The sequence below is a fragment of the Taudactylus pleione genome, unplaced genomic scaffold (assembly GCF_031769625.1).
Source record: "Taudactylus pleione unplaced genomic scaffold, aTauple2 ptg000537l, whole genome shotgun sequence".
Lineage (NCBI taxonomy): Eukaryota > Metazoa > Chordata > Amphibia > Anura > Myobatrachidae > Taudactylus > Taudactylus pleione.
The window spans coordinates 7,172,537-7,199,075 of NW_028284939.1; the positions used below are offsets into that span (position 1 = coordinate 7,172,537).

At 51.8% G+C, this 26,539-nt stretch overlaps 1 protein-coding gene across 1 annotated transcript; it reads right to left on the reverse strand.

The window, feature by feature from the left end:
* Positions 1-2,441: 2,441 nt before the first annotated feature.
* On the reverse strand, positions 2,442-25,950 carry NUDT19 (nudix hydrolase 19). The gene is made up of 4 exons (XM_088451127.1): positions 25,841-25,950; positions 22,124-22,970; positions 11,410-11,617; positions 2,442-2,782 (listed from the first exon to the last, which is right to left on the reverse strand). The coding sequence occupies exons 2-4, from the start codon at positions 22,850-22,852 to the stop codon at positions 2,556-2,558; spliced, it is 1,164 nt and encodes a 387-aa protein (XP_088307253.1). The 5' UTR covers positions 22,853-22,970; positions 25,841-25,950; the 3' UTR covers positions 2,442-2,555.
* Positions 25,951-26,539: the final 589 nt, after the last annotated feature.

Consider the following 26,539-nt stretch of genomic DNA (forward strand, 5'->3'; position numbering starts at 1 on the left):
CCCAAGAAAGAACCATCTGAGTCAGCCATCTGGGGTGCACAGCGTAGGTTACACCTGGCAGGGTGTGCAAGTAACGTAAGTATAACGTCCAGGTGGAGAGAAGAAAAAAAAAAAAAAACGAACGAGAAGCTGAATACAAAAGGTATAAATGGCCGTATACTTCTCCGCGATTCTTATTGAACTGTGAGCCTGTACGGTCCATGCTACATACCTGTGTGTAACTGAAGGCGACTTATTAATCATTTGTCCGGAGAACGCAAAGACTCTGTAAACTTCTTTCGTGGCGGCAGTGCGATTTTGGTAAGTGGCCTAGGTGCGCCGGCGTCACGACCAGCTGATCCGTGAGTCAGCCCGGGATCGTGACACCCAGATATTTCTTAAGATCTCATGCCGCTTTCTATAATACAATCATCTCTGAGCAGTTTGTCTATTTTACATATGCGCATTGATGTGGTTCATTAATGTATCAGCGCATCAATCAGATCCTTATTATCTTTACAATTATCCATATAAGCATAATAAAAATACAACTCTCTTAGGGGCACATTTATTATTAATTGCTCTGTGCCCCCAATATTAAAGATTCCTCATTGCCGCAAAGCACGGCAAAAAGGAATATTTGTTGGAATGTATGAATTGCAGTCGCCGGGACTGGGGCTCCGATACGAACCTGCCCTGGTGATCGGTAAGAAGTGATGGCCGATCTCCGGGAAAATGGCACATGTGCCGATCTCCAGGAAAATGGCGCAGATGCCATCTTCCAGGTGATATCTGTAGTGAGCGTGCGTAGAGCTCTGAAAACAAGGCATCTGCTCCATGTTACCGGTGATCTCTGCAGGAATAAATGGGGTGGGGGTGATCGGTAAATGGGCTGATGAGCGTGTGACGTAGCATGAAGTTGGTGTAGTGGTGTATTTCAGGATGTGTGAGTGTACAGTAGATCTGTATAAGGAGGGTTGTGGTGTTTGTATGTTTGTTGTGGTCGTAGGTGTGTACCGTGTCGGTGGTGTAATGATCTGGAAATGCTTCCCGGGTGCGGGGTGAAGAAATTGGACACTTATCATACACAACATCTACGACCACCACAAACATACAAACCTGCCTCCACCCCACATATCTACACACACACACTGCAAAATACACAACTACACCAACTTCCCATGCACATCACCCCACTTACCTGTCACACCCCCCCATGTATTCCACTGCACCCACACACACAGGTGAGAGCTTTGTACATTAGAGGGAATCGGTATGATTTACCGCTGGCCACATGGCCGGCGGTTCAAATCCCGATAGCGGCAGCCCGACGGGTGAAAATACCGAACGTCGGAAGGTAAGTATTGTCTAACCTATTCTACCCCCTAACCCTCCCATAGGGGTACCTAACCTCCCCCTTAAGTGCCTAACCCTAATCCCCCCTAAGTGCCTAAACCTAAATCCCCAGGGCGGTGCCTAACCCTAACCTCCCCCCGGGGGTGCCTAACCCTTGCCCCCCTTCCCCTAGCCTAACCTCCCGGGGGGGGGGGTGCCGAACCCTAAGTCCTCCCCCGGGAACCCTTAACCTAACCCTCCACCCCCGAGGCTGTCCGTGCCCGGCTTACCTTCGATCGGTAAACCGGGTCTCACGCTCCCGGCGTAGGTCTAATGACAGGCTTCGGGATTTCGACGCCTGTCATTACACACTTGCCGGGATTAGACAGTCGGGATTACGTCCGTCGGCTTCCCCATTAGAGGCAGGGTACCCCTATAGTACTTAGCTGCACCTCATCCCCTTCCGAAACTATATCTTTAATCCACAGCAGTCCCTGAGAAGCACAATTACAGACACTTCCCATCTTTAAAACCTGGACTGTTAGGGAACCCAAACTGTGGACGGAAACTATATTCACGAGAAAGAAGCCTACTCATGACGTAAATGAAACCGGTGAAGAACCCAGGATATATTTTCATGACTATTGCCCCCTAATAAGAAATGCCCACTTCCACACTTTACAAAGAATAAAAAAAAAATGAATAAGCAATTAAAAATATTTTATTCTGGCCAATCTGCAGTATCACATCCGCTACTCACTGATTGGAAGGATCAGCCCATAGACATCCATATTTAAACCATTAACTACAGACAAATTGATGTTATGTTATGTTATGGGAGGAAGGGAAGGAAGGAAAATTATTGCTATATTTTGGTGACTTTGTCACAGATAAGATCCCCTATAGTTACTATGAGGAGTATTGTGAAATGGATTTACTTTTTTTGTGTGTGTTTAATAGCATTTAGTAGATCTTAGGCCTGCTGATCCAAATCACAGAACATCTGGAAAACCTTAAACCCCACGTGTTTTACATAATGAGGGGTCTATGTACTAAGCAGTGAAAAGTGATAAGTCTGTGATAAGTGCCAGCCAATCAGCTCCCAACTGTCATTTTTCAAACACAGCCTGTGAGAGGACAGTTGGAAGCTGATTGGCTGGCACCTTATCACTTTTCACTCTGTCACTGCTTAGTACATAGACGCCTTAATCCCAATGCCTGTATCAGATTTTTCCTTCTATTTACATCTTGCTCTTGGGCTCTGTACCATGACTTAGATCTGTTACGAGCGGGTTGACGTGCTTATATTTCGGCTCTGTGTTTATCAGTAAATTCGTCACGCCATCCAACTGTAATACCCGATGGAGGCGCCCTCCTTCCCGGTGGAGATCTTCAATGGTTCTGTTTGTGGAGTACATTTTTGGCATTTGTCCAGTGACATCAGCGTCTTCGGGATACAGGTCATCTCCTACCAAATAAATAAGAGGAATCTGGTTTAATTATATAGTAAATGTGACAGGTTCTCTCAATGTTATTTATTAAACCGCAGGGAGTTCCAGCTAGCAGACATCGGGCCTGATACTGAGTCGGGCGCAGCTGCGTCTATTGGCGGTCGCCTGTCTGAGACTTTATGCAAATGCATGCTGCAAAGCCTTCCACGGTTGCATCCGAATGTGCAAGGACTGAGACACCCACTATCAGCATCCATAGACGCAACAATACCGATGGGTGCGTCCTTAGTCGTGCTCCTTAACTGCATCTCCGTGCAACAGACGCAAAGCGCAGAAGGAAATAAAAAAAAAAATCGCTACACCACCTCCAACATCGGCAGTGCGAGCAACATAGAATCAGGCCCATTATGGGGGGGGGAATTCAATAACGCGAAAAAGTGGAAACTTAACGTGGGTGAAGTTTTGCACGCTTCCGGTGTTTTGATGCAGTAATTTCACGTCTTTTGTCTATGCGCACTCCCGTTTTTCGCCCTATCCTATTACGAAGGACGTGAAAACGATCCATGGTTTAACCTGCGAAAAGTACAGCACATTTTGGGGAAATCAGTCTGTACCCCATAAAAAGCCTAAAGGATCTATTTACTAAGCTGTGTTAGGAGATAAAGTGAACGGTGATAAGGTACCAGCCAATCAGCTCCTAACTGTCATGTCACAGGCTGTGTTTGAAAAATGACAGTTAGGAGCTGATTGGCTGGTACCTTATCACTGTTCACTTTTTCACCTAACACTGCTTAGTAAATAGACCCCTAACTGACATAGGAAATCAATATAGAAGTGCATTCGTGGACCTAAGTATTTGAGGTTCTTAAATTGTGTCAAATGGCTGTTATATGCATATTTGTATAACATAGGACAAAATAATTACAGCAGTTAATTTGGGGGGTACATTACAATGGGTGCAAGTATATTTGTGTGTCCAAAACGTGCAAAAAGGTTAAAAAATAAAAATACACCTGCTGCAGCCACCTGCAATGTTTAAAACACATGTCCCATCCGTACAGCCCCCAAATTACCTACCACGCTACTTTAAGCCCATATTACAACGCTTTTAATTTTTTCACCCCAAAATTGACGTCATTACTGTCCAAATGACGCTAATTCAGATAATTATTTTGGCCTAATTTGTCATTAGGGGGGTGGTTTCTGAACCAAGGGTCCGATTCATCACGGATCACACGGCAACAGTGTATCCAGACCGGGCGTGGGTGCGTACTGCTCATTGGTTTGCACTGTAGTGCGCGTGCGTCAGTTAGCACTGCGATCACTCACGCAGGAAGAAAGCCATCGCAGAGGTCAGCGTTTGGGGGTGGTGATGGGAGCGGTCAAAGAAACGCAGGCGTGCCTGTCCGTTTGAACGCCGTTGGATGGGCGTACATAAAATTAGCCACTGCGACGGCATACTCAGCTTGAGTACTCACTGCTTGTGACGAGGTTAGACTTGCTGTAAATGTGCGCGAGGGGCCGATGTTACCGATGTGAACGCAGCACTGCAAGGTACTACGGATGGGAGGCAGTGGGAGTCTCTATGTTGGCTGTTCGATTGCAGGTCATTAGCATATATTCGCAGCTGCGATCGCAATAGCCATCCCTAGTGAATCAGGCCCCAAGTCCCCACATTATTAGCCAAATATAGGGATTTTGCACAAGTTTTCACCTGCTCTGACATGGTGAAAACAGTTTGCCAGTTTTTGTTTATAGAGTTTTCACACGTGCAAAAAATATGAGATATGGTAAGAACTTACCCTTGTTATCTCTATTTCTACGAAGTCCATAGGGTTCCACAGGATACCTTGGGGTATAGGTGTGACGTCAGTCGCAGGGCACCAAAGAGTTAAGCTTTCAGCCTCCCAGGATGCACTAGGTCCCCCTCCTATACCCCGCCCCCGGGCCAAGGCACCTCAGTTAGTTACCAAGCCATAGGCCGGAGGAGGAGAAGGAAGAGAGAGAACAAAGATCTGGACACATACAAGAATCACATTCTCACCAGAGGGAGACGGAAACCGGTGACCAGAGCAAAGCCCATCTGCAGCACAGGTGCGACAGGGCGGGAGTCCTGTGGAACCCTATGGACTTCGTAGAAATAGAGATAACAAGGGTAAGTTCTTACCATATCTCATATTTTCTACTTCAGGGTCCATAGGGTATCCACAGGATACCTTGGGGATGTCCCAAAGCAGTATCCTTTAAGGGTGGGGACGCTCCTGTGCAGAAAGGAGAATCCGCCGCCCGAAGGAAGCATCCTGAGAGGCGAAGGTGTCAAACCTGTAATACCTCACGAAGGTATGGACAGAAGACCACGTAGCAGCCTTGCAGATCTGAACTGCCGAGGCACCACGTCGAGCTGCCCACGAAGGACCCACAGACCTAGTGGAATGAGCCTTCAGAGAAGGAGGGACCGGTAGGCCTTCATGAAGATAAGCTTCAGAAATAGCCATACGGATCCAGGCTGCCAAAGTTTGCTTTGAAGCAGGCCAACCCTTTTTACGGAAGCCAAAGAGGACAAACAAAGCGTCCGACTTCCTAAACGAAGAAGTGCGGTCAACATAAGTCCTTAAGGCCCGCACAACATCCAAAGAGGCCTCACCCACGGAAAGACCCGGTGAGTTAAAGGCCGGAACAACTATTTCCTCGTTAATATGAAACTGGGAAACAACTTTGGGAAGAAACTCGGGCCGAGTGCGGAGCACTGCCCTGTTCCCATAAAAAACCAAGAAAGGGGGTCTACAAGAAAGAGCCCCTAACTCAGAAACACGTCTGGCCGAAGCAATGGCCAGAAGGAAAACAGTCTTAGCTGTTAGCCATTTAAGATCCACTGAGCCCAGTGGTTCAAACGGCGGTCCTTGGAGAGCCCTCAGGACCACAGCCAAATCCCAAGGCGCCACAGGTGGAACAAAGGGCGGCTGAATGCGGAGAACACCCTGCATAAAGGTGCGCACATCCGGGATTGTAGCAATCCTACGGTGAAACCAGACAGATAGGGCCGAAACCTGTACCTTCAAAGAAGCAAGGCGAAGCCCATGATCTAGTCCCGCTTGCAGGAAGGCGAGAATCCGAGACAGATGAAACTCCCGCGGTGCATAACCTCTCGGTCGACACCACTGGAAGAACGTATGCCACACGCGATGGTATATCCTCGCGGAAGACGGTTTCCGAGCTCGTAACATGGTACGCACCACAGAGCTGGAAAACCCCCGGGACCTCAGCATGGCCGTCTCAACAGCCACGCCGTCAAAGACAGCCGAGTCAGGTCCGGGTGAAGGCAAGGACCCTGAGACAGAAGGTCCGGTCGTAGCGGCAACCGCAGAGGAATGTCCACGGACAGACCCTGAAGGTCTGAGAACCAGTGCCGTCTGGGCCACGCGGGAGCTATCAACAGGAGCGTCCCTCCTTCCTGTTTGAATTTCCGGATTACCCGTGGAAGAAGGGAGACCGGAGGGAACAGGTATGCGAACCGGAACGTCCACCGGACGGACAGAGCATCCACCAGAGACGCCCCTTCGTCTCTTGTGCGAGACCCGTACACCGGCAACTTGTTGTTGTGCCGGGACGCCATGAGGTCGATTTCTGGAAGACCCCACCTGTCCACCAGTAGTTGAAAAACGTCCGGGTGCAGGGACCATTCCCCCGGATGAACGTCCTGGCGACTTAGAAAGTCCGCCTCCCAATTGAGCACTCCCGGGATGAAGACCGCTGATATGGCCGGAAGATTGCGCTCCGCCCAAACCAGGATCCGAGAGACCTCTACGAGAGCCGCCCGACTGCGAGTTCCTCCTTGCCTGTTTATGTAGGCCACGGTGGTAGCATTGTCCGACTGGACCTGCACCGGGCGACCCTGGAGAAACCGCTGTGCCTGCTGGAGAGCATTGAAGACCGCACGGAGTTCCAAGATATTTATTGGAAGCTACGCTTCTGTCGGCGTCCACCTGCCCTGGAACAAGTGTGGACCCGAAACTGCTCCCCAGCCCCGAAGACTGGCGTCCGTTGTCAACAGGACCCAATTTGGAACCCAGAACGGACGTCCCTTGTTGAGGTGGGTCGTCTGTAACCACCACGTAAGGGACAGGCGAACCTCCTGGGTGAGCACAATCGTCTGGGACTTCAGAGACTGAGTCAGCCCGTTCCACTTGGACAGGATCAGGTGCTGCAGAGGTCTGGAGTGAAACTGGGCGTATTCCACCATGTCGAACACCGACACCATGGAGCCCAGTAACCTCATCGCCGAGTGTAAGGACACCCGGCGGCTGTGCAGACAACTGCGCACCCATGACTGTAAAGCAGAGATCTTGTCCTCCGTCACGAAGATCCTTTGCTGTCCCGAGTCCAATAAGGCTCCAAGATGCAGAATCCTCCGAGACGGGATTAGAGTGGACTTCTGCCAGTTGATTAGCCAGCCGTGCCGTTGCAGCAGTGCAATGGTCAGGTCCAAGTGGCATAACAGGAGCTCTGGAGATCCTGCCACCAATAACAGGTCGTCCAAATACGGCAACATGCGGACTCCCTGCAGCCGCAGAGAAGCCGCCATGACCGCCATCACCTTGGTGAAAACACGTGGTGCTGTTGCCAGGCCAAAAGGTAACGCCCGAAACTGGAAGTGGTCGCTGCTGATTGCAAACCTGAGGAACTGTTGATGGCGCCAAAGAATAGGGACATGCAGGTAAGCGTCCTGTATGTCCAATGACACCAAGTAGTCCCCAGGTTCCAGCGCCAGAATGATGGACCGTAGGGTCTCCATCCGAAACTTCGGGACCCGCAAAGACTTGTTGAGTGCTTTGAGGTTGAGAATCGGACGATATGACCCATTGGGTTTCTGTACCAAAAATAGATTTGAATAGAAACCCTGGCCCCTCTGGGAGAATGGAACCGCCACTATAACTCCAGCCTGGAGCATAGTGTGCAATACCTTCCGCAGCTCCGTAGCCTTGTTCCGGTCTGATGGGAGACCCGTGGTGAAGAAGCGAGCCGGGGGTCTGTGCCGGAAGGAGAGGGCGTATCCGTGGGAAACCACCTCCAGAACCCAAGTGTCTGTCGTAGTGGTCGACCAACACTGGGCGAACTGTAGCAGGCGGCCTCCCACCCTGGGATCCCCCAAAGGGAGGCCCGGACCGTCAGGCCGCAGGCTTGTCATCTGGCTTGGGGGCCGGACGTCTGGTACTCCATGCCTGCTTCTGGGGCTTGACCGATTTCTTAGGGCCAGCCTGTCGAGGAAACGACTGTGGTTTGGGCCTGCCCTGGGCCCTAGATGACCGAAAGGACGATGGTCCCGAACCAGAAGGAGCAGCGGCCGACGGGAGACAGGCAGATTTGGCTGCCGCCAGCGTGGCCACAATCTTATCCAGATCTGGACCGAAGAGAACTTCTCCGGTAAATGGCAACGCTTCCAGACCTTTCTTGGAATCTGCGTCCGCCTTCCAGGATCGCAGCCACAAGGTGCGACGAGCAGCTACCGCTGCTGAAGAAATTCTAGACACCAGAGTACTAATGTCTAGAGCCGCCTCGTTGATGTAGGTGGCCGAATCACGGAGATTGCCAATCAACTCCGCCTGATCGGCCGGACAGTCGGATTCAAAAGAAGCCTCTAATGAATCCGCCCAGCGCTCCATCGCTCTGGCAACCCAGCAAATGGCCATAGCCGGCCGTGCTGCCCCCCCTGCAAGGGAATAAGCGGACTTCAGGCAGATTTCTACCTTGCGGTCCGTAGCATCCTTAAGGGAGGACATGGATGGCATCGGCAATGTGGCACTACGGACAAGACGGGTCACGTGAGAATCCACCTGTGGAGGGGATTCCCACTTCGCAAAATAATTATCCGCGAACGGATAAGCCACCGCCAGGCGTCTCTGCGGCTGGTATCTTTTGCCAGGTTGTTTCCACGCCTCCTCTAAATGGTCCACCAACTGACCCGAAAGAGGAAAGACTGTGGCATCGCCCTTCACATCTTTGAAAAAGGCATACTTAGATTTAGCCGCTGGGGGAACTTCGTCCTCAATCACCAAGGCTGTGCGGACCGCCCGAATAAGTCCAGGAATATATACTTTGGACTTAGCCTCAGCGTCCTTAGTATGGAGAGGTTCCTGATCGTAAGGATCTAGAATCTCCCCATCATCAGACGTCCCTTCGTCATCCTCATAAGGACGGACAGAGACCAGAGACGCCACCGGCCTTTTATGAGACCGCATCACAGACTCCCCTTGCAACACATCCGACAAGTGCTGTACAGAACTCGTCAGGGAGTTAACCCACGCTGGCTCCTGAGAACCCGGGAGCGGGGAAATAGGGAGACTGTGGGGTACCACCAATTGTCGTGGGAACCCCTGCATGGGTGACGACACCACAGACTGCTGTGACAAACCCATCGGAGTAAACGCGGGCTGCGGAGCTAACTGGCCCACTAAAGCTGTTAACGCCTGAGCGAAACAAGCCCAGGGCGGCTCCTGTACCGGTGCTGTAACCGTAATAGGCCGCGCCATGGACAAACACTGCCGGCAAAGGCCCTCCGCGCTACCCTCCCCCTCCGCTAACGGTACTTTGCACGTGGTACACTGTAGCCGGAGGGGAAAATCACTTTCAGACATGATGGCACCACGTATGTGACCTCTCTCACCAATTAAGTATTAAATAGGCGAGAGACCACCCTGCAGCACCGCACCGCAAGGGCTTTAGCAGGAAGAACAGGGACAGTAATAAAGCTGACAGTTTAGAGAAGAAAAGATTACAGGCAGCAGCGCTAGCACAGTCACATACAATGCAGAGAAATAACAATTCCTGCACTAACAGCGCTGATCACTCAACTACACAGACACAGGGCCTGGTAGGACACAGCGCTGCATACACAGACCTGACCACAGCGGAGGAGAGGTATGCGGGGTGACCCAGACCACGATGCTTCCGTCCAGCGCTTCCAGCAGCGTTCACCATGCGTTCTGGAGAAGATGGCCGCCGAGGAGCAGAGAGGAGGCTGGCCTGGGGGAGGAGCGCTGACACAGGACCAGTCAGCACAGTGCAGAGAGGGCTGTGTGCAGCGGGGGAGGCGCCGGCTGTGAGACAGGGAAGGCGCGCTCCCCTGGCATGCATTTAACCCCTGGGACGCCGCAGCGCTACCGCTCTGCTGCGGTCCGCTGTCCCAGGGGGTAGTGGAAAGCGCAGGTTCAGTACCTGGCTCCACGCTGCAGCCAGTCCCCAGGGAGCCCCCTGCCTGGGGACTTAGGACCATGTGATCAGCGGGGACCCACCGCGGGACCCCGCTGCTTACCTCTGTCCCCCTTGAATCCGGCCATGGTCCGGAGCATCTGGGGTCACCGCTAGCTGTGACCCCAGACGCCCACCAGCATCCCCGGATCAGTACCGGCGTTCTGGTACCGGCGGGGTGTAGGGAAGACAGCATGGACGTCAGGACTGACTGTCCATGCTGTTCATCCAGTTGTGCAGCCACAGCTGCATGAAGAATAAGCTTCAGGGGCTCTTCTAGCCCCCACTCCAACAGGTGCACCCGACTCCGGCCGGGCACCAAACTAAACTGAGGTGCCTTGGCCCGGGGGCGGGGTATAGGAGGGGGACCTAGTGCATCCTGGGAGGCTGAAAGCTTAACTCTTTGGTGCCCTGCGACTGACGTCACACCTATACCCCAAGGTATCCTGTGGATACCCTATGGACCCTGAAGTAGAAACTTCAGGAATAGGATTGCATGATACGCATCTTGGTGCGGAAAATTGGCACGTGCAAAAAATGTACGCCAAACCGCGGCCTTTCGAGTCTGATTGAATCCGGCCCTATGTCTTATATTGGTAAAAAGACAAGAAAATTGGGATATATATATTATATATATATATATATATATATATATATATATACAGCTTTTATGGGATTAAAGAAGAGTCCTTAACTCCCAATTCTTTTTTTTTTTTTATCGTATTTTAATTATTTGCAGTGTCTTGTGTAAGATATGGTTGTACTCAGGGCCAGATTCAGACCCGCTCGCGAAGGACGCTCGCAAGCGGGTCGATGTTGGCCGAATGCGCATGCGCACGACGGAGGGAGCTCCGTCGTGCGCATGCGCGAGACCCGGCGAGCGACGAGGAATACGTCCCTCGGGGTCTCGCACAAAAGGGGGCGTGCTGTCGATGGTGAGTGACAGCACGCCCCCTTTGGTGGGCGTGCCGGGGGCGTGGCTGCCAGAAGGAAGCGTTCCCATGGGAACGCCTACCGTCTGAGTCCGGCCCCACTGACATCACTAGTGATGTCAGTGGGAGTGATTTTGGCTCCGATAGAGCCAAAATCACTCCAGGGCTTGCGGCAGCGAGACCCTACCGCAGGGTCTCGTCGCAAGCCCGATGGTCGCGATCTTCTTGACCATCGCAACCATCATCATGGACGCTCGCTATAGCTTTGGGTGGTAACCCACAGCTATGCGAGCGTCCATGAGGCCGCTCCAAAATGAGGTAGGAGGGCCCTGATTCAGAGCGAGCGCTCTGGTCAAAGCGTTCGGCTCTGAATCAGGCCCTCTGGTTGGATGTGTTTTTTTTTTTATGTATGTAACACACATATATTATTTCTTTCTAGCGGTCATCTTATTTCATGCAGGTCATACCTGGCAATGTATGTACTATGCCATCCTCAGCGCTAACTAATACAGGCATCCACCTCTCACAGCCCTCCAGGGCGCGGTGCAGACTGAAGCTGTGTAACTCCTGAATCTTTGGGAACCTGCACAATCTGCTTAAGTCATAGAATTGAGGAGGCGGAATCCAGGTTTTATTACTCTTATATTCATCGATGGCTTCCTCAGGTGTCCACCACTGAAACAGAAAAACGACAAGCTGCATGACATGATGGCGATAAATAGGCCGTGCAGGAATAAATGCAGAGGATAAAGTTTTATTTGTGTCACACTCAAAATCCCACGTTATTCTACATCCGGCACAAATCACCACGATGACAACTGATCTCCCCATTCCAGCCTCAGACTTCTCCAATAAACATGTTTAAAGGTATAACAAGAATAACTTCTTTAAGGGTTTAGCGTTCCCGCTAGGCTGTTTTAGCGGGGCGCGGCGCCCTGCCCTCCTTCTGGAGGGCAAAAAGCACCCTGGCCTCCTTCTGGAGGGCAAAAAGCGCCCTGCCCTCACAGCCTGCGGGTGCCGTCTTCACCCGCGGGACGCAGTGTCCCGCGGGTGGAGAAATGTGCGGTGACCCGGTCACCGCCGGAGAATAGACGGCGGGCGCATGCGCCTGGGATCTATTCTCCCTGTCTGCAGCGCTTGGGGGCTGCCCGGCGTGTCCGTAAGTGCCGGGCACGCCCCCAAGTATGACGAAAAGGGGACGCGTCTTAAGACACGCCCCCTTTTCATGACCACGCCCTTTTCGGATGCAAGGTTGTCCTCTCTAGCTCCGGCACCCCGCCTGCCGCCGGAGCTAGAGTGAACACTAGGGTTGAGTGGGACACCTGGTTCGATAGTCTGCGAAACCCTTCCAATCAGATGGACTAGGTCAGCAACAGTAACTTATCCGTCTGGTTTACGTCAGGGAGACGTTACACTTATTGTACAACCTACTTGTGCCCAGGCTGTAAACTATTTATTTTATGTGCAACAAAAGCACTCACTATTAGGCATCAATTATACAACTAGAATCCTCTATAATACAGCATATAAAGCCCCGTCTCGCGTATGGAAAACAAACAAACAAAAAAAATTGCTCAAAACAAGTTCACAAAAGCGTAATCTATGCTGAAAAGAAAGCCCCAATCAGTGGGTCTCATTCAGAGCCGGACACTATTTGCGGACGCTCGTTCAGAAAAAGGGGGTGGATATTTAAATGAAGTGCTCGCTCTTTGCGGTCTGTTGACGTCTCTTTGTCTGAACGAGCGAACGAAACGTGCGCTCACTATTTAGGAAAAAAAGCCCCCTGGCCGCTCGCATCCTACGTCATCTCCGCTATTTATTTGATTAATCGAGTACATCGTAAAGCGTATGAACTGCTCGCAGTGCTTGTGGTTGGATTTTCCTACCGCAATCATGCGAACAGTTCAGGCTAAGAGACAACCAAGTGACGTGGCCGATGACGCTGCTTTGTTAATTATGCACACCCTGGCCCGTTTTGACCGTTTGGCACGCCTGCGTTTGGATCTCCACTCCCCGTTTTCAAGCACCTTCCCCTGTTACCACCCACAAACGCCTCACTCTGTCACTCAAATTAGCAGGCATTCGCTATTTTGCGAGCACACGATTTTCGACCGCACTGACTGGTTCGCGCATGCGTACTAAAACCCATACGCATGCGCAGATGTGCGAACATCGCTCGGAGCGAACGAGCGGCCGCTTACGAGCGGCTCTGAATCAGGCCCAGTGTCAGCGGAGCATTCAAGCAGATTGTTGACGCCAGTGACCTTCGTCATAATTATCACCCGCTATTTACACCTGCCCATCCCCCCACAATAATACGGATTTCAAAGGCGTATATGCGTCACGGTCTGGCTGTTTGCCTTTACATTAAATACTCTAGGACAGTGGAGTCAAACTCGGGCCCTACAGTTGCTGTGGGACTACATATCCCAGCATGCCCTGCCACAGTTTTAGCATGCCCTAATAGCAAAACTCTGGCAGTGCATGCTGGGACGTGTAGTTCCACTGCAACTGAAGGATGCCGGAGTTTGACACCACTGGTCTAGGAGGTAGATTTAATAAAGCTTCTAAAACAGACAAGTGGTGATAGCAACCAATTAGCTTCTGTCTATCATTTTCTAAAATGCAATAGAGCAGGCCTGGACAACCTGTGGCTCGCCAGCTGTTGTGAAACTACAAGTCCCAGCATACCCTCCCACCCACCAGCTAGTAAAGCATGCTGGGACTTGTAGTTTCACAACAGCTGGGGAGCCACAGGTTGGCCAGGCTTGCAATAGAAAAAGGGTAGCTACAATCTGGCTACTTGCTATGGGCAACACCATCACTTTTCATTTTTAGAAGCTTTAGTAAATCTACCTCTAGATAGGAATCAGTTTAGAGAAGTGGAGATGTTGCCCATGGCAACCAATCAGATTCTACTTATTCATCTAGCTCCTTCTAGAAGATAATTGGTCGCTATGGGCAACACCTACACTTCTATAAACCCGCACTTTAGTAAATATACCCCCTGTAGTGAAAAAGTAATGACCCCCCACCACTCGCTTCTGGTCTACAGAGGGAAGTGGGACCGGCATTCCCACCTGGGCAGCTTAGCGCGTACACACGTGCTCTCATGCCCACTGACCATGGGCCCCTGTTCTCTGGGGTGAGAGACCTAAAGCTGATCATATACAGCACTGGAATTCTTGCAGCATCAGCGAGGAGATAGCATGTCTTCATTATGTACAATAGGTCAAACTCCAACGTTTTCCATCAGATTAGTTTATCATATCATCAACACAAACTACAGTTTTAAAGGAGAAACTATGAGATATGGTAAGAACTTACCCTTGTTATCTCTATTTCTACGAAGTCCATAGGGTTCCACAGGATACCTTGGGGTATAGGTGTGACGTCAGTCGCAGGGCACCAAAGAGTTAAGCTTTCAGCCTCCCAGGATGCACTAGGTCCCCCTCCTATACCCCGCCCCCGGGCCAAGGCACCTCAGTTAGTTACCAAGCCATAGGCCGGAGGAGGAGAAGGAAGAGAGAGAACAAAGATCTGGACACATACAAGAATCACATTCTCACCAGAGGGAGACGGAAAACCCGTGACCAGAGCAAAGCCCATCTGCAGCACAGGTGCGACAGGGCGGGAGTCCTGTGGAACCCTATGGACTTCGTAGAAATAGAGATAACAAGGGTAAGTTCTTACCATATCTCATAGTTTCTACTTCAGGGTCCATAGGGTATCCACAGGATACCTTGGGGATGTCCCAAAGCAGTATCCTTTAAGGGTGGGGACGCTCCTGTGCAGAAAGGAGAATCCGCCGCCCGAAGGAAGCATCCTGAGAGGCGAAGGTGTCAAACCTGTAATACCTCACGAAGGTATGGACAGAAGACCACGTAGCAGCCTTGCAGATCTGAACTGCCGAGGCACCACGTCGAGCTGCCCACGAAGGACCCACAGACCTAGTGGAATGAGCCTTCAGAGAAGGAGGGACCGGTAGGCCTTCATGAAGATAAGCTTCAGAAATAGCCATATGGATCCAGGCTGCCAAAGTTTGCTTTGAAGCAGGCCAACCCTTTTTACAGAAGCCATAGAGGACAACAAAGCGTCCGACTTCCTAAACGAAGAAGTGCGGTCAACATAAGTCCTTAAGGCCCGCACAACATCCAAAGAGGCCTCACCCACGGAAAGACCCGGTGAGTTAAAGGCCGGAACAACTATTTCCTCGTTAACATGAAACTGGGAAACAACTTTGGGAAGAAACTCGGGCCGAGTGCGGAGCACTGCCCTGTTCCCATGAAAAACCAAGAAAGGGGGTCTACAAGAAAGAGCCCCTAACTCAGAAACACGTCTGGCCGAAGCAACGGCCAGAAGGAAAACAGTCTTAGCTGTTAGCCATTTAATATCCACTGAGCCCAGTGGTTCAAACGGCGGTCCTTGGAGAGCCCTCAGGACCACAGCCAAATCCCAAGGCGCCACAGGTGGAACAAAGGGCGACTGAATACGGAGAACACCTTGCATAAAGGTGCGCACATCCGGGATTGTAGCAATCCTACGGTGAAACCAGACAGATAGGGCCGAAACCTGTACCTTCAAAGAAGCAAGGCGAAGCCCATAATCTAGTCCCGCTTGCAGGAAGGCGAGAATCCGAGACAGACGAAACTCCCGCGGTGCATAACCTCTCGGTCGACACCACTGGAAGAACGTATGCCACACGCGATGGTATATCCTCGCGGAAGACGGTTTCTGAGCTCGTAACATGGTACGCACCACAGAGCTGGAAAACCCCCGGGACCTCAGCATGGCCGTCTCAACAGCCACGCCGCCAAAGACAGCCGAGTCAGGTCCGGGTGAAGACAAGGACCCTGAGACAGAAGGTCCGGTCGTAGCGGCAACCGCAGAGGACTGTCCACGGACAGACCCTGAAGGTCTGAGAACCAGTGCCGTCTGGGCCACGCGGGAGCTATCAACAGGAGCGTCCCTCCTTCCTGTTTGAATTTCCGGATTACCCGTGGAAGAAGGGAGACCGGAGGGAACAGGTATGCGAACCGGAACGTCCACCGGACGGACAGAGCATCCACCAGAGACGCCCCTTCGTCTCTTGTGCAAGACCCGTACACCGGCAACTTGTTGTTGTGCCGGGACGCCATGAGGTCGATTTCTGGAAGACCCCACCTGTCCACCAGTAGTTGAAAAACGTCCGGGTGCAGGGACCATTCCCCTGGATGAACGTCCTGGCGACTTAGAAAGTCCGCCTCCCAATTTAGCACTCCCGGGATGAAGACCGCTGATATGGCCGGAAGATTGCGCTCCGCCCAAACCAGGATCCGAGAGACCTCTACGAGAGCCGCCCGACTGCGAGTTCCTCCTTGCCTGTTTATGTAGGCCACGGTGGTAGCATTGTCCGACTGGACCTGCACCGGGTGACCCTGGAGAAACCGCTGTGCCTGCAGGAGAGCATTGAAGACCGCACGGAGTTCCAAGATATTTATTGGAAGCTCCGCTTCTGTCGGCGTCCACCTGCCCTGGAACAAGTGTGGACCCGAAACTGCTCCCCAGCCCCGAAGACTGGCGTCCGTTGTCAACAGGACCCAATTTGGAACCCAGAACGGACGTCCCTTGTTGAGGTGGGTCGTCTTTAACCACCACGCAAGGGACAGGTGAACCTCCGGGGTGAGCACAATCGTCTGGAACTTCAGAGACTGAGGCAGCCCGTTCCACTTGGACAGGATCAGGTGCTGCAGAGGTCTGGAGTGAAACAGGGCGTATTCCACCATGTCGAACACCGACACCATGGAGCCCAGTAACCTCATCGCCGAGTGTAAGGACACCCGGCGGCTGTGCAGACAACTGCGCACCCTTGACTGTAAAGCAGAGATCTTGTCCTCCGTCACGAAGATCCTTTGCTGTCCCGAGTCCAATAAGGCTCCAAGATGCAGAATCCTCCGAGACGGGATTAGAGTGGACTTCTGCCAGTTGATTAGCCAGCCGTGCCGTTGCAGCAGTGCAATGGTCAGGTCCAAGTGGTGTAACAGGAGCTCTGGAGATCCTGCCACCAATAACAGGTCGTCCAAGTACGGCAACATGCGGACTCCTTGCAGCCGCAGAGAAGCCGCCATGACCGCCATCACCTTGGTGAAAACACGTGGTGCTGTCGCCAGGCAAAAAGGTAACGCCCGAAACTGGAAGTGGTCGCTGCGGATTGCAAACCGAAGGAACTCTTGATGGCGCAAAAGAGTAGGGACATGCAGGTAAGCATCCTGTATGTCCAATGACACCATGTAGTCCCCAGGTTCCAGCGCCAGAATGATGGACCGTAGGGTCTCCATCCGAAACTTCGGGACCCGCAAAGACTTGTTGAGTGCTTTGAGGTTAAGAATCGGACGATATGACCCATTGGGTTTCTGTACCAAAAATAGATTTGAATAGAAACCCTGGCCCCTCTGGGAGAATGGAACAGGCACTACAACTCCAGCCTGGAGCATAGTGTGCAATACCTTCCGCAGCTCCGTAGCCTTGTTCCGGTCTGATGGTAGACCCGTGGTGAAGAAGAGAGCCGGGGGTCTGTGCCGGAAGGAGAGGGCATACCCGTGGGAGACCACCTCCAGAACCCAAGTGTCTGTCGTAGTGAACGACCAACACCGGGAGAACTGCAGCAGGCGGCCTCCCACCCTGGGATCCCCCAAGGGGAGACCCGGACCGTCAGGCCGCAGGCTTGTCATCTGGCTTGGGGGCCGGACGTCTGGTACTCCATGCCTGTTTCCGGGGCTTGACCGATTTCTTAGGGCCAGCCTGTCGAGGAAACGACTGTGGTTTGGGCCTGCCCTGGGCCCTAGATGACCGAAAGGACAATGGTCCAGAACCAGAAGGAGCAGCGGCCGACGGGAGACAAGCAGATTTGGCTGCCGCCAGCGTGGCCACAATCTTATCCAGATCCGGACCGAAGAGAACTTCTCCGGTAAACGGCAACGCTTCCAGACCTTTCCGCCTTCCAGGATCGCAGCCACAAGGTGCGACGAGCAGCTACCGCTGCTGAAGAAATTCTAGACACTAGAGTACTAATGTCTAGAGCCGCCTTGTTGATGTAGGTGGCCGAATCACGGAGATTGCCAATCAACTCCGCCTGTTCGGCCGGACAGTCGGGATTCAAAAGAAGCCTCTAATGAATCCGCCCAGCGCTCCATCGCTCTGGCAACCCAGCAAATGGCCATAGCCGGCCGTGCTGCCCCCCCTGCAAGGGAATAAGTGGACTTCAGGCAGATTTCTACCTTGCGGTCCGTAGCATCCTTAAGGGAGGACATGGATGGCATCGGCAATGTGGCACTACGGACAAGACGGGTCACGTGAGAATCCACCTGTGGAGGGGATTCCCACTTAGCAAAATAATTATCCGCGAACGGATAAGCCACCACCAGGCGTCTCTGCGGCTGGTATCTTTTGCCAGGTTGTTTCCACGCCTCCTCTAAATGGTCCACCAACTGACCCGAAAGAGGAAAGACTGTGGCATCGCCCTTCACATCTTTGAAAAAGGCATACTTAGATTTAGCCGCTGGGGGAACTTCGTCCTCAATCACCAAGGCTGTGCGGACCGCCCGAATAAGTCCAGGAATATATACTTTGGAGTTAGCATCAGCGTCCTTAGTATGGAGAGGTTCCTGATCGTAAGGATCCAGAATCTCCCCATCATCAGACGTCCCTTCGTCATCCTCATAAGGAGCGTACAGAGACGCCACCGGCCTTTTATGAGGCCGCATCACAGACTCCCCTTGCAACACATCCGACAAGTGCTGTACAGAACTCGTCAGGGAGTTAACCCACGCTGGCTCCTGAGAACCCGGGAGCGGGGAAATAGGGAGACTGTGGGGTACCACCAATTGTCGTGGGAACCCCTGCATGGGTGACGACACCACAGACTGCTGGGACAAACCCATCGGAGTAAACGCGGGCTGCGGAGCTAACTGGCCCACTAAAGCTGTTAACGCCTGAGCGAAACAAGCCCAGGGCGGCTCCTGTACCGGTGCTGTAACCGTAATAGGCCGCGCCATGGACAAACACTGCCGGCAAAGGCCCTCCGCGCTACCCTCCCCCTCCGCTAACGGTACTTTGCACGTGGTACACTGTAGCCGGAGGGGAAAATCACTTTCAGACATGATGGCACCACGTATGTGACCTCTCTCACCAATTAAGTATTAAATAGGCGAGAGACCACCCTGCAGCACCGCACCGCAAGAGCTTTAGCAGAAAGAACAGGGACAGTAATAAAGCTGACAGTTTAGAGAAGAAAAGTTACAGGCAGCGCTAGCACAGTCACATACAATGCAGAGAAATAACAATTCCTGCACTAACAGCGCTGATCACTCAACTACACAGACACAGGGCCTGGTAGGACACAGCGCTGCATACACAGACCTGAGCCACAGCGGAGGAGAGGTATGCGGGGGGACCCAGACCACGATGCTTCCTTCCAGACTTCCAGCAGTGTTCACCATGCGTTGCAGAGAAGATGGCCGCCGAGGAGCAGAGAGAAGCTGGCCTGGGGGAGGAGCGCTGACACAGGACCAGTCAGCACAGTGCAGAGAGGGCTGTGTGCAGCGGGGGAGGCGCCGGCTGTGAGACAGGGAAGGCGCGCTCCTCTGGCATGCATTTAACCCCTGGGACGCCGCAGCGCTACCGCTCTGCTGAGGTCCGCTGTCCCAGGGGGTAGTGGAAGCGCAGGTTGGTCGCCTGGCTCCACGCTGCAGCCAGTCCCCAGGGAGCCCCCTGCCTGGGGACTTAGGACCATGTGATCAGCGGGGACCCACCGCGGGACCCCGCTGCTTACCTCTGTCCCCCTTGAATCCGGCCATGGTCCGGAGCATCTGGGGTCACCGCTAGCTGTGACCCCAGACGCCCACCAGCATCCCCGGATCAGTACCGGCGTTCTGGTACCGGTGGGGTGTAGGGAAGACAGCATGGACGTCAGGACTGACTGTCCATGCTGTTCATCCAGATGTGCAGCCACAGCTGCATGAAGAAAAAGCTTCAGGGGCTCTTCTAGCCCCCACTCCAACAGGTGCACCCGACTCCGGCCGGGCACCAAACTAAACTGAGGTGCCTTGGCCCGGGGGCGGGGTATAGGAGGGGGACCTAGTGCATCCTGGGAGGCTGAAAGCTTAACTCTTTGGTGCCCTGCGACTGACGTCACACCTATACCCCAAGGTATCCTGTGGATACCCTATGGACCCTGAAGTAGAAATACCCCCAAATAACATGGTGCAATTCACCAAAAGCCACCGGATAGTGCTAAGAACATCAGACAGACCATCTAGTACCACCTGATAATGACCGCCCGAGCTACAGGCTATAATACAAGTCCATAAACTTTGCTCCAGCCCATAAAGTACAGAAACCAGACATACCACAGCCTAGGCTTGTTCAACATGCGTCTTTCCAGCTGCTGTGGAACCACAAATCCCAGAAAACCCTGCCACTATTTAAGCATGAACCAATAGCATAACTGTGGCAGAGCATGCTGGGATGTGTAGTTCCACAGCAGCTGGAGTGCCGCATGTTGAACACCCCTGCTCTAGCCACTCTTTTCAAGCCACATGCGGCAGGAGGTCTGTACCACTGGAATCGTTATGATTTACCGCCGGACCCATGCCCGGCGGTTGGAATCCCGACAGCGGCATCCCGGCAGAGGAGGAAACCCCGATCGTCCAAGGTAAGTATTCTCTAACCTAATTCTACCCCCTAACCCTCCCTTAGGGGTGCCTAACCCTAACCTTCCCCCCAAGTGCCTAACCCTAATCCCCCCTCTAAGTGCCTAAACCTAACACCCCCTTCCCCGCCACCTAAACCTAAGTCCCCCTCAGGGCTGCCTAACGCTAACCCCCCCTTCCCCTAGCCTAAACCCAACCTCCCTGGGGGGTGCCTAACCCTAAATCTCCCCCGGGAACCCTACACCTAACCATCCCCCCCCCTTTGATCGGGATGCCGGGCGCCGGTCTCCCGGCGTCGGTAAAATGACAGGAGTCTAGATTTAGACGCCTGTCATTTAACCCTCGCCGGGATTAAGCAGTCGGGAAGGTGGCTGTCGGGATTAGGTCCGCCGGCTTCCCAAATGCATACTGTACAAATCTATATGGAAGCTAGGGGCCGGGGCTAAACATTACGAGACCGCAATCCTTTCATTAAACATTTGGCTAAGAGCACCTTTCTCTAGGCCAATACCGGCACAAAGCTATTTCATTGGCTTTTCTACCTTGTCAAGCTATATTAGGCTTCTAAAATAAAACAGAACTGGAGGCGCTCAGGCTGTTATTTGTCTCGGGGGAAGTCACCATGCACCAAGCTGGCGCTGCCTAGCTTTTCTGAAGCCCTGGCAGCGGCCAAGGCCGGATTCCGATTACATGATGATATCAGTTGGTCAATCACAGTGCCACTTGCCCGGTCACCATGATAGCATTTGTCCAGTCTGTTTTGAGGTGGGCCTGAGCTAGGGGGGGTTTTATGTGGAGTTCACTCTAGCACCCTGCACCTGTCATGACCCGTGCAGTTCCTCTTTCCTGCCTGGGGTGCCGCTCTCTGCTTCTAGCACATGCAGCTAATTCAACAATCTGCTGAGATACAGACCAGAGTGTGCTAGAGGCACCAGAGCAGAGAGCAACACCCCAGGCAGGAAAGAGGAACCGCACGGGCTGTGCCAGGTGTAGGTGCTAGGTTGTGTACTGTTTGCACTTGGCAGGTCATTCTGTGATTTGTGCATACTCAAGGAAAAGCCTCCACCCCCTTGTGAAAGTTTTCCAGGAGGAGGAAAACATACAAAACACACATAATAAATACATATTTTACGGATATTCTGCTTTTTATTCCATCTAATAAGTCATAATAGAACCAAAGGGTCTACTTTGTAAATACAAGTCTTTTCTTATCGGTTATCATTGGTTAGATACACCCCCCCAGCAGTACGCATCTTCATCTGAAGGCTTTCTTCTTCAGGAGGAGGGATTACATGCAATTCTCTGGATACGTTCAGCCTCCATGTAGTATCATCTGCCCGGAGTTGGTATCTTTAAAATCACAAGCTGCTCGGAGAAGATCATTTAACAGTGGGCAGATGACACAGTTGCGAAGGGCAGATATTGTACAATCGACTGTATCTAACCATGTTAACAGATAGGAAGATACTTGTTTTTAGAAGCTACTACTCACGTTGAATGAGGAGACCTCTTTCTGATCATCTGTGGTCGTCGGTTTCCTCGGCAAACAGCAGATGAAGAACGCCGTATCGTAGCGCCTGCTCTTAGAACTCTTGGAGAAAAAAGGGGTTAGCCAGTTGCCCCACTCATGCAGAGCCCAGATGTTAGGGATGCATCGTAGCTCCTTGCACATCTCAATGAACTGCAGTGGATTATTCTGAACCTCATGTCTCCACTTGGCAAGAGCCTCTAGATCTTGCTCGTAGGCGTCCACGAAGTTCCGGTTGACTTCAATGTCGGAGTTCTCTGGAACAACCAATAAAATGCCAGACTCTTCAAAGGTCTCCCTTATGGCACAGATCCGGAAAGCGACCTCTCCGGGAACCAGCGAGCCAAATTCCGTTCTGTCCGTGAGGAACATAGGAGACCTAGTGTTGGGAGGCTGCTTCACCACGCCTAGTCCAAAGTTGGGTTCCTGGGTGTGCCTCTCAAACAGTTTCATCCAGTCGTTGGAGAAGTCGGAGGGTTCTACAAGGCCTCCGGGGAACACGAAGGCATTTGGCATGAAACCACTTTTTTGGCTGCGTTTCAGCAACAGAACCTCATAATCAAAAGTGTTTTTTTTCGGGTTATCATTCCAGGCCACCTGCGGGATCATTTTTGGAATGATGTTACCATGCTGGGTTCCTGCAGCTAAAATTAGGGTGGCAGCTTCTCTCCAGTGTCTTAGAGTGTTGTTCATCTTAGCACATTGGGTGTTGTTGTTGTTGTTTGACTGTGTTAGAACATGGGATGAAGCCGAGAATAATCTCTTGACTACTCTGAAATTCTGCTCACTCCGTATTCTAAAGAAACAGTTCCTGCAGGCAGAAAAATGAATGCGATGATTCACATACATACTGTATATACAGTACATGGTGCCGAAATTACATGAGAGGGAGAGAGAGGGAGGGAGAGGGAGAGAGAGGGAGAGAGAGGGAGAGAGAGGGAGAGGGAGAGAGAGGGAGAGAGAGGGAGAGAGAGGGAGAGAGAGGGAGAGAGAGGGAGAGAGAGGGAGAGAGAGGGAGAGAGAGGGAGAGAGAGGGAGAGAGAGGGAGAGAGAGAGAGGGAGAGGGAGGGAGAGAGAGGGAGAGAGAGGGAGAGAGAGAGAGAGAGAGGGAGGGAGGGGGAGGGAGAGGGAGAGAGAGGGAGAGAGAGGGAGAGAGAGGGAGGGGGAGAGAGAGAGGGGGAGAGAGAGAGAGAGAGAGAGAGAGAGAGGGGGAGGGGGAGAGAGAGGGAGGGGGAGAGAGAGGGAGAGAGAGGGAGAGAGAGGGAGGGAGAGGGAGGGAGAGGGAGGGAGAGAGAGGGAGAGAGAGAGAGAGAGAGAGAGAGAGAGAGAGAGAGAGAGAGAGAGAGAGAGAGAGAGAGAGAGAGAGAGAGAGAGAGAGAGAGAGAGAGAGAGAGAGAGAGAGAGAGAGAGAGAATGAATCAATCCTATAGACTGGCACTCCTTATATGCATGCAACCTGCCCTGGTGCCTTTCTTTGTAGATATGTAGATGAGGTGGTAATGGACAGCACTCAGGGACTCAAAGAATGTACAACAGTCTTGATTAGTAGGTAAACGTTTCAGGGCCGTGTACCTTTTTTATCAAGACGTGTGTGCGCTTTCTACGAATGCCAATATCTCGGACAAGTCACGCTACTATGCGGATTAGCTGCATTGAGTTGTTATAGTCCTAAAGATCCTGATTATCTTTTATTTTGTACAGATGGGGCGATTCAGTTGTTGGTAGCTCCCGTCCAAACTGCATGGGAGATATTCTAATGTTTGCGCAACCAGTCCCTTTCTCACACAGGATTAGCCACATTACGCAGCTTCTCCCAGGCTAGGTGACGGGCACCCAGCACTTGCGACCAGTCCCTAAGCCCTGCTCTACATGGGTTTCTGCCCTCACCTCAGGAGGGTGCGAGCAGAAATCCACTATCAGTGCAGCTTTGGGGCTGGTCGCACAAACACCTGAATAGCTCCCGTGCAGTTTAGACAGGAGATACCAACAATGAATGCCCCCACTCACTGCATGGAATGCTAATAATGGGAAATAAAATGTGCAGATTGTCAGCAGTAAATTTGTGAAGTAACGGGAACTACAGATGATTCAGATCCACAGTCCGACCAATTGCAGTAATGGTATTATACTGTACAAGTTACAAAAACAGCATACAGTGTATATATATATATATATATATATATATATATATATATATATATAATTTCCAGAAATGGACAGCACTCCCTCGCTGGTATATCTTAATGCCAGGTGCCTTCCCAAGTAACCCGGTAACACAGGTACAACATAAGCAATGAAATGGGCGGCACTCCGGTCAATAAATTCCTCCACACACGGCAGTAATGATCATTACTACCGTGTGTGGAGGAATTTATTGACCGGAGTGCTGCCCATTTCATTGCTTATATTATTATATATATATATAAAAATGGTGATCTTGGGGAGCGTTTAATTTGCATTTTAAGATAAATTGGCTGATGTAGCGCAATATAGGTATTGTATTATATGGGTTGGGTACGGATTCCCAGCGGTCGGGATGCTGCCGGTCAGAATACCGACAGCGGCAACCCGACACCCATGGGTAAGTATAGTACCACTAATCCTAACCCCTACCCGAACCCTCCCTCCCCGATGACTAAACCTAACCTCTCCGCACCCTAACCCTCTGTTCCCAGTGCATAAACCTAACCTCACCCTCTCCCCTTAATGCAGTGGTCAGGGAACAGGGGTAAAATTACCCCACAAGGGGTAAAAATTTAATTCCTGGGGGTAATGGACGGACAGCCTGGCATTCATTCTATAATGATCATATGCATGCCCGGCTGTGCCGCAGGGAGGATCTAAGCCGGACGCCCACTGAGATGTTATTACCAGCGGGCGCCCGGCTCCTACCCTGCAGCGCCGCGTTAGCCGGAGGCTGGAGTTCTCTTCTGAACTCCAGCTTCCGCCTCTCTCCATGCGCACTATGGGGGAGAAGTCATGACGTCTCTCCCATAGTTCCGAGGAGCAGCCGGGCGGACAGGACAGCAGCGGATGCAGGAGCGGGGATTAAGGTAAGTGGTTTTTTTTTTAGTACAAGCGGCACTACAGGGGCATTATATGGGGGCACTACTACAGGGGCATTATATGTGGGCACTACTACAGTGGCATTATATGGGGGCACTACTACAGGGGCATAACTATGGGGCACTACTACAGGGGCATTATATGGGAGCATAACTATGGAGGCAGTATATGGGGGCATTATTATATGATTTCCTTTCTTTCAAATCAAGGGGGTAACATTGGCGTATCTAAATATATTTTGGGGTAAAAGGTAAAAAAGTTCCCAGACCCCTGCCTTAGTGTCTAACCCTAACCCTACCCCCCTAGTACCTAACCCTAAAGCTAACCCCCTCCCCTAACCCCCAATACTTACCTTCGGGATGCACTTACATGCAGTACAGACTACACCCTGAATATATAGTGCTTAAAATATTTGAATACTTATATGATACATTTCAGCAGTTCCAGAAAGGGCAAAGCTCATTTAATGTGGGGTGATTAGATTACCCAGGAGCATATACATTACAGGCATGCACTTACTAGGGCTGCAATGCATGAATACATATATAAACACAACAGAAAAATACTAATACATTCTAATAGCAGAGACTCAGCGTAGCCAAGATGAGATGTTACCTGCACTTATGTCCTTCCTGCAGCAGAGTCAGGGTGCAGCCATTACTAAGTTGTGACAGCTCTGCTATGTGACTACAACTCCCAGAATGCAGCGCGTCGCCCAGATCAGATCCATGACCCTATCTATGCTACCTTACTGTGTGCAACAGCGCTCTCTAGTGATCCGGATAAATAACAGCACCAGCTGTAATGGCATTCGACCTTGCTGCAAAATAAAATGTTTAACCACTTCATGGCTGGGTGATTTTTAACACCTTCATGACCAGACCATTTTTCAAACTATTTTCACATTACAGTCATGTTCCAGTGTGGTATATCTATCATGGGTGCAGGGTGTGCGGTGCACACGGGTGCCATGGGTCCAGGGGGGGCATGCAGGGTGTGCGGTGCACACGGGTGCCATGGGTCCAGGGGGGGCACCGCGAGACAAACTCTCTACACCACTGCAGCTGAACGTGCGTGGAACCCCCCTCGCTACACTGGCCGGCAGCGCCGTCATTTTGGTGATATATTCGGAAAGAAAGCTCGGCACAAGAGCTAGTAAAGACTCTGCCGCTGAGCCACAGAAATTGCTATTTCTGAGCATGCGTTATCTTTTCCAAAAATATCACAAAAAAGGTGGCACCACCAGGATTGGGTATGGGGGGCAGGGCCCAGGGCACTGCATGGTGAGCCCCCCCCCCCCAACTCTTAAAATGC